This window comes from Pimephales promelas, chromosome 14, assembly GCF_988280905.1.
Source record: "Pimephales promelas chromosome 14, fPimPro1.hap1.1, whole genome shotgun sequence".
Taxonomy (NCBI): Eukaryota; Metazoa; Chordata; class Actinopteri; order Cypriniformes; family Leuciscidae; genus Pimephales; species Pimephales promelas.
The window spans coordinates 35,380,431-35,392,718 of NC_142782.1; the positions used below are offsets into that span (position 1 = coordinate 35,380,431).

The 12,288-nt window shown below is 39.7% G+C and overlaps 1 protein-coding gene across 1 annotated transcript; it reads right to left on the reverse strand.

The window, feature by feature from the left end:
- Nucleotides 1-115: 115 nt before the first annotated feature.
- Nucleotides 116-9,174, reverse strand: nudt12 (nudix (nucleoside diphosphate linked moiety X)-type motif 12). Its single transcript, XM_039653169.2, has 7 exons — nt 9,034-9,174; nt 7,734-7,924; nt 4,530-5,056; nt 3,313-3,480; nt 3,126-3,239; nt 1,446-1,645; nt 116-467 (listed from the first exon to the last, which is right to left on the reverse strand). Exons 2-7 carry the CDS (start codon nt 7,919-7,921, stop codon nt 357-359), a joined length of 1,308 nt encoding a protein of 435 aa, XP_039509103.2. The 5' UTR covers nt 7,922-7,924; nt 9,034-9,174; the 3' UTR covers nt 116-356.
- Nucleotides 9,175-12,288: the final 3,114 nt, after the last annotated feature.

The window sequence follows — 12,288 nt, forward strand, 5'->3', positions numbered from 1 at the left end:
TTCAGAAACATCATGTATTTTACAGTTACAGTATTGTGTCATATCAGTATTGTGTAATATCACAGTCATGGTGCTTCCGGTTTGCAACAGCAAACTACGTTAAAATACACAGGTAAACCGTTTAAAGAGAAACGAAACAGTCCGTTTGAGTTTATTTGCACTCTTCATTGTTTCAACGTTACACAGATGAGAGTGTCAATCACCTTAATGATGAATCTGGTGCTTCTAATGATTACAATACAAGGATATCGAGCATTTTCTGCGGTCATGTGATGATTTTAATTTAATTTGACTTCTATATTCTCTAAAGAACGGCCGACTGATTGAGTTGACTGTTGAAGAGTTTGATGAAGGGGTCAGAGGTTGGCGCTGCAGCCGCTCCAGTGTTTGAGCAGGAGGTGTGCGATGGCCTGTCGGGGGGGCATGCTGAACACGGCACGCTGGTCCTTCACCAGAGCGTCCATCACCTGAAACGAGTAAACGAGGCTTCATTACGCCACAAACATTTCCAAACACTTCGACATTTTCATTAAACATTAATATATTAAGATGGTAGTTAATAGTCTCTTATTGGCCTGTTGTTTAGCTGAGCCATTCATAGAACTAACCAAACACTGACAATTGATAAAAGAACATATCTTGATAATCTTATTAGATCAGTGAATTAAATAAAATAAAAGATTTGTAAAAGGTGTTTTATGCATGTTTGGTGCATTTACACCATTTCATTAACACTTTACTTGGAGTGTGCATAAGACTGACATGACACACGTTATGAATATGAAGGAGGTTTTATGCATGTTTATGACAACTGTCATTAAGTGGGCGTTTAGTTTTTAGTTTATTTAATATGTCATATTTACAAGTGTCCAAGACAATTTGTACATTGGAAGGCATTGGTTGAGGCTCAGGCGTTCAATAATAGTGCAAAATATACAGGTCAAACTCGGAAAATCAGAATATCATGCAAAACTTATAATGATTATGAAAAATTCAAAATCTCAGAAAATTAGAATATAAAAAGGATTTTAAATGCAGAAATGTCGCCTCTCTGAAAAGTATAATCATGCATGTATATAGATATATATATACTAAATATATTAGTTTCACCTTTTAATTTAAATGACTGATAATAATAAAATAATATTCACATTTTTCAAGATTCACCTGTACAATTAAATACAATTTAGAGAGGAGAAAAAAATAGATATTTACAGAAAAGTACATAAATATGCAAAACAAATTTCTTTCTTGGAGCTCAAACAGGATATCGGTGGCGCTTGCAACGCTAAAAGTCATGGGTTCGAATCCCAGGGAAAGCAAGAACTGATAAGAATGTAAATGTCGAATAGATAAAAGGGTCGTTAAAATGCATAAATGTAAATAATAAAGTGCAGAAAGCTGTTTGCAGAGGAAGTGACTGAAGTAGTGTGTGAGCGACGCACCTGCTGCCGTGTGAACCAGCGCGCCTCTTCGATCTCGTTCTCGTCCGCCGTGATGTCAGTGGTCAGAGCGACGCAGTGGCAGCCAATCATCAGGCAGGAGGGCATGGGCCAGGCCTGACTCGACAGGTACCGCACGGGTCCCACCCGAACACCGCTCTCCTCCAGAACCTCCCGCCGCACCGCCGACTCCAGCGCCTCACCTGAGCGGCACATCAATCACACGAGTACTTACCTTTAAAATCAAAGCTAGCCCATGATTTACGCGCCGTCACGCCATCCTAGGTGTACACAAAACGTGTTTTCCCCTCACATTTTGACAATTTCTTTAAAAAAAAAAAAAGAGTCTGAATTGTGAGATAATGTTGCCTTCTTACATCTCACAATTTAGATTTTATTTCTCAGAATTATGTCCACGTAATAAATTTACATTTCAGTTCGATTCACATTTAATTCTATGGCGTTTTTCATTTTTCTTTTTATCTCGCACTTGCAAATTTGTATCTTATAATTCAGACTTTTTCCACAATTGCGAGTTTAAATCTCACGACTCTAAGAAAATTATATGGAAAAAGGTTTGAATTGTGAGATAAAAAAAAAATCATGTCACGCAATAAAATGAATAAAAAAGGTAATTTTGACATATCACCTCATAATTCAGATTTTTCCGCCCACATAAAATTCTCTAGAAAAAAATATCTGAATTTTGGGAGAAAAATGTGCAATTAAGGTTTTTTAAACTTTAAATCTTGCAATTTTGATTTGATTTGTCAGAACCTCTGAATTCACATTCATTTGTGTGACGTTTTTCCACACAATTTTATACTTTTCTTCAGAAAAATCTCTAGGAAAAGTTGGAATTGCGAGATAAAAAGTATTTTAACTTTTAGTAGTAAAAATAAATATCTTAAATGGTATAAGAGAAGTATGGAAGCTAGTATCCGGCATGGAATAAAAAAAGTTTTTTTCCCCCTCACATTTTGACAATTTTCTTTAAAAAAAAAAAATCTAAAATTGAGATATAATGTTGCAATTTGCCTTTTTAACTTGATTTTATTCCTCAGAATTTTGTCCACAGAAATAATCGATTCACATTTAATTGTAAAGCGTTTTTCACACTTTTTAACTAACGACTTTTTTTTTCTCACACTTGCGAATTATATCTTACAATTCAGTTTAGTTTTTTTTTTTGTACACAATTGTGACCTTTTTAAACTAAAGTTTACATTTTGCAAAAAGTCTTAAATTCAGTTTTATCAAATTTAAGGGCATAAAATGTCTTAAGCTGTGTAAGAAAAGTATGGCGTTTAGTTTACACGTCGCAATTTGGTTTAATTAATGGTTTAATGGGTCTTTTTCCCACCACAGAATAACAAAATTAAAAAAAGTAATTGTGACATTTTTTTTTGTGCAAATACATTTTTAAACTTTATATCTTGCAATTGATTTTATTCCTCAGAATTAAGTCATAATCTCTGAATTCACAATCATTTCTATGACGCCTTCCTAAAAGTGGGAATTGTGATTTGAAAAGTCTGAAAATGACTTTTCTGGAAGTTTTTTTTGTCATTTTCTGAAATGACCTGGAAGAAATGGCATAAGAGAAGTATGGACGCTTCTATGGTGTTAAATGTGATCAAACTGAATTAGAGACTCGTTGATCCAGAGTTGGGTTTTGGATACCTGGCTCCACGAACCCGGCGAGGCAGGAGAACATTCCTGGAGGAAAGCTCTTCTTGCGTCCCAGCAGACACTGATTCCCATCGGGATGAATGACCAACATGATCACCACCGGATCTGGAAGAAGCCAGACGAGTGAAAGATCATATTCCCGGAGCTCCGGCTGAGCCGTAATCGGGAGATTACTTGCCGACTCTGGGATAGCAGGTGTTGTGGACGCCCTGGAGACTTCTGCAGCCTGCTCTCAAACAGGTCCTCTTGTAGCCGGCCTCCTCTACTTTAGTGGTGCTGCCACACGTCGGGCAGAACCGGTACCGGCTGTGCCACGCGAGAACCGATCTGGCCTGAGCCACGACGCCTGTGTGTCAAAGCAGGAATAAAGGGTTAGTTCACCCAAAAATGAAAATTCTGTCAGTATTTCCTCACCCTCATGTTGTTCAACCCCGTAAGACCTTCGTTCATCTTCGCAACACAAATTAAGATATTTAAGATATTAAGATCGCTCCTGCATACTAGTCCATAGGCTTCTTGAGGGAATGACTCGAAAAGTCATTAAAGACATCGTTAAAATAGTCCAAGTGACTACAGAGGCTCAATCTTAACTTTATCAAACGACGAGAACACTTTTGTGCGCAAAAACAACAAAAATAAGGACTTTATTTCAACTATTCACTTCCTTCTCCATGGGCCTGTAGTCAGTTAACGTAGTGTGATTGCGTAAAGCTACGTCACACGAAGGCTCACTATTGGCCGACGCTGGTCATGTGTGTGTGATGCGTGTGACGTACAACAACAGAAGCTTACGCTATTAAACTAGTAACCTGACTCGCGCAGAGGGAGAAATAAACCAATAGTTGAAATAAAGTCATTATTTTTGCGCACAAAAGTGTTCTCGTCGTTTGATAAAGTTAAGATTGAGCCCCTGTAGTCACTTGGACTATTTTAACGATGTCTTTAATGACTTTTCGAGTCATTCCCTCAAGAAGCCTATGGACTAGTATGCAGGAGCGATCTTAATATCTTAAATATCTTAATTTGTGTTGCGAAGATGAACGAAGATCTTACGGGGTTGAACAACATGAGGGTGAGTAAATACTGACAGAATTTTCATTTTTGGGTCAACTAACCCTTTAATGACATAAAGCACATCTTACATCATAAACTATATTTACAGTCAAACCGCACATGATTCAGACTCCAGATATGATGTTGATATGTTCAGGACACTATAGTTGATTTGTGTAAGTGAGGAGAGCAAAATAAAGTGGAATATGGCACAGTTTACTTTATTTTGCTCTCCTCACTTACACAAATCAACTATAGTGTCCTGATCACACTAGTGGAACATCAACATCATATCTGGAGTCTGAATCATGTGCGGTTTGGCTGTAAGTTAAGGAATCTCACCTGCATCATCGTCACTCAGCCTCAAAAGTCCCGGCATCGCTCCCGGAAGGAAAAAACAACCGGGATCTTCAGCTTTCAGGAATTCTGTCGGATCGTCTTCGGTATCGAGAGCGAACCACGCCAGCAGATTATCGTCCGTCTCCCGTCTCTCCACTCCCAGGAACACCAGCACGGCGTCTCGGCTCTTCAGCATCTCCTGGACTCGCGGCGCTCGGAGTTTACAGAGCCCGGATCCGCCCGCTCCCGACGACACCAGAGGATTCAGCTTGTGGAAGAGCAGGAACACCGACTCCGGAGACGCTCGCTTGGAGTCCAGCCACTCCGAGTCGCTCCGCTTGACGCTCATCCTGTCCAGAAACTCTCTGTTGAAGAACGTGTCCGGCTCTTCCCCGGCGCACTCGGGGAGGAGACGACGGAGATCGGGATCGGGAGCGCTGGCCAACAGACGGGCGATGTGTCGGTGACCCCAGAACTGGGCCACGTCTGCTGCCGTCTGACCCGAGCGGTTCGTGGCGCTGGTGTCGCATCTGAAAGAAACGCTTTCATTCTCCTTTCCTTCACATTTTCCTCATTGTTCAAATCGACATGAGATTAATCTGCACTCGCTCCTGTTAATGAGGTGAGCGATTCCAAAGACTAAAATGATTGTTTCTAAAATCATCACAAGATGTAATCTCTGTCTCCTCCACTAAAACAGCTTAAAGGAGTCGTTCACTTCAGAATTAAAGTTTCCTGATAATTTACTCACGTCATCCGAGATGTTCATGTCTTTCTTTCTTCAGGTGAACAGAAATTAAGGTTCACCTAGCAACCACCCAGAACACCCTAGCAACCAGCAGAATACCCTAGCTACCACCTAGCAACACCATATCAACCACCTAGAACACCCTAGCAACTGCCTAGCAACCACCCAGATCACCCTAGCAACCACCTAGTAACACAATAACAAATCATAACACCCTAGCAACCACCTAACTACACCAAAGCAACCACCCAGAATACCCTAGCAACCACCTAGATTACCCTAGCAACTGCCTAGCAACACCGTAGCAACCACCCAGAACACCCTAGCAACACCCTAGCAACCAGCAGAATACCCTAGCTACCAACTAGCAACACCATAGCAACCACCTAGAACACCCTAGCAACTGCCTAGCAACCACCCAGATCACCCTAACAACCACCTAGTAACACAATAACAACAAATCATAACACCCTAGCAACCACCTAACTACACCAAAGCAACCACCCAGAATACCCTGGCAACCACCTAGATTACCCTAGCAACTGCCTAGCAACACCGTAGCAACCACCCAGAACACCCTAGCAACCGGCAGAATACCCTAGCTACCACCTAGCAACACCATAGCAACCACCTAGAACACCTTAGCAACTGCCTAGCAACCACCCAGATCACCCTAACAACCACCTAGTAACACAATAACAACAAATCATAACACCATAGCAACCACCTAGCTACACCAAAGCAACCACCCAGAATACCCTGGCAACCACCTAGATTACCCTAGCAACTGCCTAGCAACACCGTAGCAACCACCCAGAACACCCTAGCAACCGGCAGAATACCCTAGCTACCACCTAGCAACACCATAGCAACCACCTAGAACACCTTAGCAACTGCCTAGCAACCACCCAGATCACCCTAACAACCACCTAGTAACACAATAACAACAAATCATAACACCATAGCAACCACCTAGCTACACCAAAGCAACCACCCAGAATACCCTAGCAACCACCTAGATTACCCTAGCAACTGCCTAGCAACCAGCAGAATACCCTAGCTACCACCTAGCAACACCATAGCAACCACCTAGAACACCTTAGCAACTGCCTAGCAACCACCCAGATCACCCTAACAACCACCTAGTAACACAATAACAACAAATCATAACACCATAGCAACCACCCAGAATACCCTAGCAACCACCTAGATTACCCTAGCAACTGCCTAGCAACCAGCAGAATACCCTAGCTACCACCTAGCAACACCATAGCAACCACCTAGAACACTCTAGCAACTGCCTAGCAACCACCCAGATCACCCTAGCAACCACCTAGTAACACAATAACAACAAATCATAACACCCTAGCACATCAGCACCCTTCACATTTTCTTCTGGAAATGTACATCCAGGGTTTCTCCATATAGTGTGTTCAATGGGGTCCAACGGGTCGAAGGTCAGATGTGAGTTTCAGAGTCTCGACACGATCCAGCCGAGGAATAAGAGTCTGATCTAGACAAACCAGCGACATTTACAACAAAACACACATTTATATACTTTAACCACTAATGCTGGTCTTGCTCGAGCTGTGATGCGACACATGTTACGTCATCAGGGTGAAAGGTCAAGCGTGTTCCAGTTCAGGAATGTAAGGAAGGGTGAAAACTTAAAAATCGCCCAACATCGTTTTACCCTTTATTTTTATAAACGGCGTTTGAGTTAGTGTTTACAAAGCGAACGTGTAAACACTGGGTCTGTTCTTACGCCTACGTCCCGCTTGACCTTTCACCCTGATGACGTAACATGTGTCGCATCACAGCTCGAGCAAGTCCAGCATTAGTGGTTAAAGTATATAAATGTGTGTTTTGTTGTAAATGTCGCTGGTTTGTCTAGATCAGACTCTTATTCCTCGGCTGGATCGTGTCGAGACTCTGAAACTCACATCTGACCTTCGACCCGTTGGACCCCATTGACGTCACTATATGGAGAAACCCTGGAGTGTGTTCCTCAAAAACCTTCATTTCTTTTCCGACCGAAGAAAGACAGACCTGAACATCTCGGATGACGTGGTGGAGAGTGAATTATCAGGAAATTTTAATTCTGAAGTGAACGACTCCTAAATGGACATATGAATATTTCAGTGCTTTTGTGTTCCCTTGAGAAACTGCTTTGAATATTAAGTCATCAATATTAAGCACAGAGTGTGTGTGTGTGTGTCTGGAAGAGAATAGCGTCACAGTCCAGCTAAAGTCAGTTCAGTGATGTTCATTTCTGTTGTAATATAGTTATTAATTTGGTTCATATATATATTTATATATATATTCAGCCGCTCTGGAGTAAACCGTGATGTCATCGTCCAGCTCAGTTCAGTTCTGCTATAATAGTGTCAGTGCAGGAGATCTGTATTATTGTTGAATATTGAATGAAGTGTTAGTGAATGCTAGTGTCGTTCTCTCACCCGTGGGACAGTAAGACTTTGGCCACGTCGTAGTGTCCGTTCCTGGCGGCCAGCATCAGCGCGGTCCAGCCCGTCTCTCCTCGCTGGTTCAGGAGCTCTGCGGACTGGGTCATCAGCGCCGAAACCTTCTCCACGTCCCCTCGAGACGAGGCGTCCAGGAACCGCATCAGCAGCTCGTCTGAGAACATCGTCTGAGAACGCCAACGAGATCTCATCATCACAACTTTACAATCAGGTCCGGTTAGTTCACATTTAATATATATGTTCATTTTTATGTTAGCGTTATTGTCCCATAAAAAAAAAATGTGTCCAATATATTAAAGCCGATAATTAATGTATTATTTCACTGATGATCTTGAATTGCTTGAAATATGATTGGAATCACTTCAAATAAGAAAATAGAGTAAAGTGCAATAAAATAAAATTATACATTATTTAATAGCTTTAATATAGCAGCCAAATTTTCTTATCAAGGCAATAACAATTAACATATATCGGCCGATACCGATATAGCTTGCATCCCTAATGAGAACTGAGTATTATTAATGAATTATGTACTTACTATAGAGTCATGGTTTGGGTTTGGTTTAATTTCTTGTAATTATGCATAATTTACTGTTATTACTACAGTGAGTACATGTAGTAATGTGTAACTACAATCCCTTCAAATAACAACTAGCAAATAAGGTTACGTTCATTATAAGCAAAAACTTTAATTTATTTAATCTTATTATATATAAAGTACGTTTTATTATTTAATTTTCCTGTAAATCACTGTTATGAGGAAATCACGGATTAACATCCAGGTTTAACAAAAATATGTTTTAAGAACGTTGTTAGTGTTCCCAGTTATGAAAACATTTTTTTAAATGTAACATTTTAATGCAACATTCCATTTTATCATTCTTCAAACATTATGGGAACTTTTGAATGTTCCCTGAACGTTTAGTAACATTAAAAACATTAAAAATAAAAAAAAATATTTTTTTAATTTACATTTTTGGGGCGAGATATGAACTAGATATTGAATCTGGACGCCACTGTTTCAGATTGATTATGACACACGACAGTAACAGCAGCTTGTATTCAGTAAAACTTTGTTTTTTCATTTGAAGATATTTTAATCTGTTTTGAAGAATGCGCGGCAGTAAATTTGATCCATGACATAATGACATAAACGATGATTGTATATTAATGTTAGCCTATATTTTATTATAGGTATTCCTCCACATTACAACGATAGAGTATTTAGACATTTTATTATATGTTAAAATTGCCAAAAAAAAATATAATTACTCACCAGACAAACTGTTTATTTATTTCATAGGTTGGGTTGAAGTTCAGAGTGATTTTGATGTTTTGTAACGCGTCTGTTTGCCTGTCGCTCGGTTATGACGCACTGAAGCATCAGTGACATTTTCCTGCGCAAGCGCGACACTTAGTGGAGAGAGGCGGCAATTACAACATTTTGCAAAGTTTGGACAGTCACACACTGAATTTAATTTTCCCTTATTCATCAAAACCAGTAAATCAACAGGTTTCTGCCTAAATACTTTAAATTCATTTTGTAGACAAACATAGGCTATTATAGGCCTACCTATACAACTCTTGTTTTTATTTTTGAAAACAAAAAGTGTTTAGTTTTTCATGTAGAAGTTGTAGCGGACATTGAAGGAAAGCGAGGTTGAGCACACAGATCTGAACTCGTTATTTTTCACTTTCTTCTAACATTTGCCAAATAAACTACAGAGTCCTGACAGAAGAGATCGACTCTGTTTTTCTTGACTTGGCTTGCACTGCCTTAGCCCACCACTAGGCCTACTGTCTGCGAAATATTATTATAATATTATTAATTTAACTATTGTCGTGCATTTCTTAATCAATATGATTCTAAACTCATAAAGTATACTACAAAAAACAGATAAATCCAGAATATGAACACAAAGCTTTTCATTTGACGTTAAGCATTTTCCTCCCATAGAAACACATTATAACAGTGTTTCCCAACCCTGTTCCTGGCGGCACACCAACACTGCGTGTATTCTTTGTCTCCCTTATCAAACACACCTGATTCAACCCATCAGCTCATAATCAGGTGGGTTAATGAGCTGATGGGTTGAATCGGGTGTGTTTGATTAGGGAGACAAAGAAAACACGCAGTGTTGGTGTGCCGCCAGGAACAGGGTTGGGAAACACTGCATTATAAGAACTCTAAATGTAGCTTAATGCACATTAGAATGTGCCCCTTATTATGTCGAAATAACGAGATATTTATGTTGAAATAACGACTTGTCAAAATAACGAGATGTCGAAATAACGTGATATGTCATGATAATGACTCATTAAGTCGAAAGAACGAGATATTATGTTGTAATAACGAGATATGTCATAACAAGATGTTATATGTATAGCGGAGGATCTTTCCGAATTTTAGAGAAGACCCGCCCTCTCCAATTTAAAAAAAAAAAAAAAAATGCACATGCACATGCACAAACACACACTCCCGAGAGGGAACGCCTACTATTACGCCTTACACAATTATGTTGCAAATTGTAAACTAACTCAAAAATATTCATAAAAAAGACATGTCAAATGCCCTTCCGTGTTTTATTTACTTATTATACTGATCGATTGAGAGACCGAGGACTCGAGACATGATATGTCCAACCCTGTATCACACAAAATACGTTCTGAGGAAACTATTTTGCAAATCACAATTACGTTACATAGCAACATATAAGCAGTGCTATTACGTTGGTCCTTAACCTAATATGTCTCATTGTTAATACGTAGGTATTAATAAGTTATTTTTATACATAGTTGCATATGGAGAAGTAGCTTGTTGCATTTGTGTAATAATAAACACACAAGGTTTTAGAATATGAACACATGAACACACAAAGTTTTAGAATATTTCAGCGTGATACCATTTACCATTTGGTCAAAAGGCTACTTTAGACAAATTGAGATGTTTACCGTGTCTATGCGGTGCATGACTCGTGCCAGGGCTAGCATTGCTAAGTAGCTTGCATTAACTTTTACTAGTGATTTTAAATGGATTTCTCCAAATAGCGTGACAAACTTTACCTGTCTAGTAGAATCTTCGCGACTGCGGCGTCAGTGAGAAGCCCAACCTGTGCTTTTAGCGCACGCCAGCATGTGATATTCACCCAAAATCACTCTGGTCTTGTTTCTATATTCTGTGGCCTTTCTCTTCTTATCATACACTTCGTATACATTTTTTTCTCTTTCGACCCTCAGCCATTTTCAAAGGAATGGCTGAAACCGCAACTCCGACATAATACACTACAAGTGAAAACTACATAGGGATGAGCACGTACGACGGCCTTACATAAACATATCACCAGAATGATTGACACTTAGATCGACCAATAGTATAGACTACCCACCCGGAAAAAGAAAATCCTCCGCTATACCTTTAATTACAAGATATTATGTCGAAAAAATTACAACTTAAAGGGGTGATGAACTGAGAAATCAAATTCTCCTTGAGCTTTTGACATCTAAGAGGTCATCATAAGAATATCCTGTAAGTTTCAGAACTAAAAACATCCTTGTTAGTCCAATAAAAGCTTTTATTGACACCAGGCTCAGCAAACAACTACTTTTTCAAAGTGGGGAATTATGACATCAAAGAGGATAAAAGACACCACCCCCACAGAAGAAGATCAACGCCTACTTCAACACGGCCGGTTTAGCCCCGCCCACCGATTCGCGCATTACACGCATAGTCAAATAACATAGATGTCTACCTCGTGCTGTGCCGTCTATATTGGATCTGACAGGAATAGTGCAACACACGGACTCTGGGTCAAACATTTATGGGCGAATCGGACGTTTTCAAAACCATTTCCCCCAAGAGCATCGACAGGTGAGTCGAAACTCATTATAATATGCAAAACTGTTATCCACTCACAGCAGTGGGCGTTTACTTCCAAGTCTTCAGTGAGACGCCCATTAAAAACCGTGCGATTCTGCGCTGGTCTCAAAGCTAGGGTTGAAAGTAGCGTATTACTTATTCATTTTGATGTTTTTAAATGCAAAATCCAAGCGAACATCATAAGTTGACCTCAGACAACAATATAATAAAAAAAATTATAATAAAAAAGGCTTTTTTATAATAAAAAAGCCAGTTCATGACCCCTTTAAGTCGAAATAACGAGATAAGTTTTCTCCCCATTGCCGGTTCAGCGCTTCCGTGGAAATGGGACATACTGGCTCATGACTTATTGAATGTTTGTAAAGCTAAAGCACAAGGAAATGTTCAAGATTAAACTTGAATTTCGGATGGAATGCTTGTGCCGTTAATCTTGTATTACAGGTTTATAATAGTGGTGTAGACACACTTCAGTAATGTCAGATTCTGTTGGATGGTGGTGGGACAGTGAAAATGGAGAGTAAATTGGGACACATGAGGGTGGTCTGAGCTGGTTTGTGCACTACTGCTTTTCTACTACTTAATAATGGCGAGTCAAACTCGTGCCGGTAGAAACTTTAGCTGGACCAGCAGCAAGAGACCGATGATGATCTCTTC

Bases quoted from the DNA above. Each gene is read 5' to 3' on its own strand.
- nudt12 (XM_039653169.2), bottom strand. From the start codon at position 7,921: ATGTTCTCAGACGAGCTGCTGATGCGGTTCCTGGACGCCTCGTCTCGA. The intron at 5,057-7,733 runs GTGAGAGAACGA...CGTTTCTTTCAG, and splicing joins AAAGTCTTACTGTCCCACGG to ATGCGACACCAGCGCCACGA. The intron at 3,240-3,312 runs GCAAGTAATCTC...GGCTTCTTCCAG, and splicing joins CACCTGCTATCCCAGAGTCG to ATCCGGTGGTGATCATGTTG.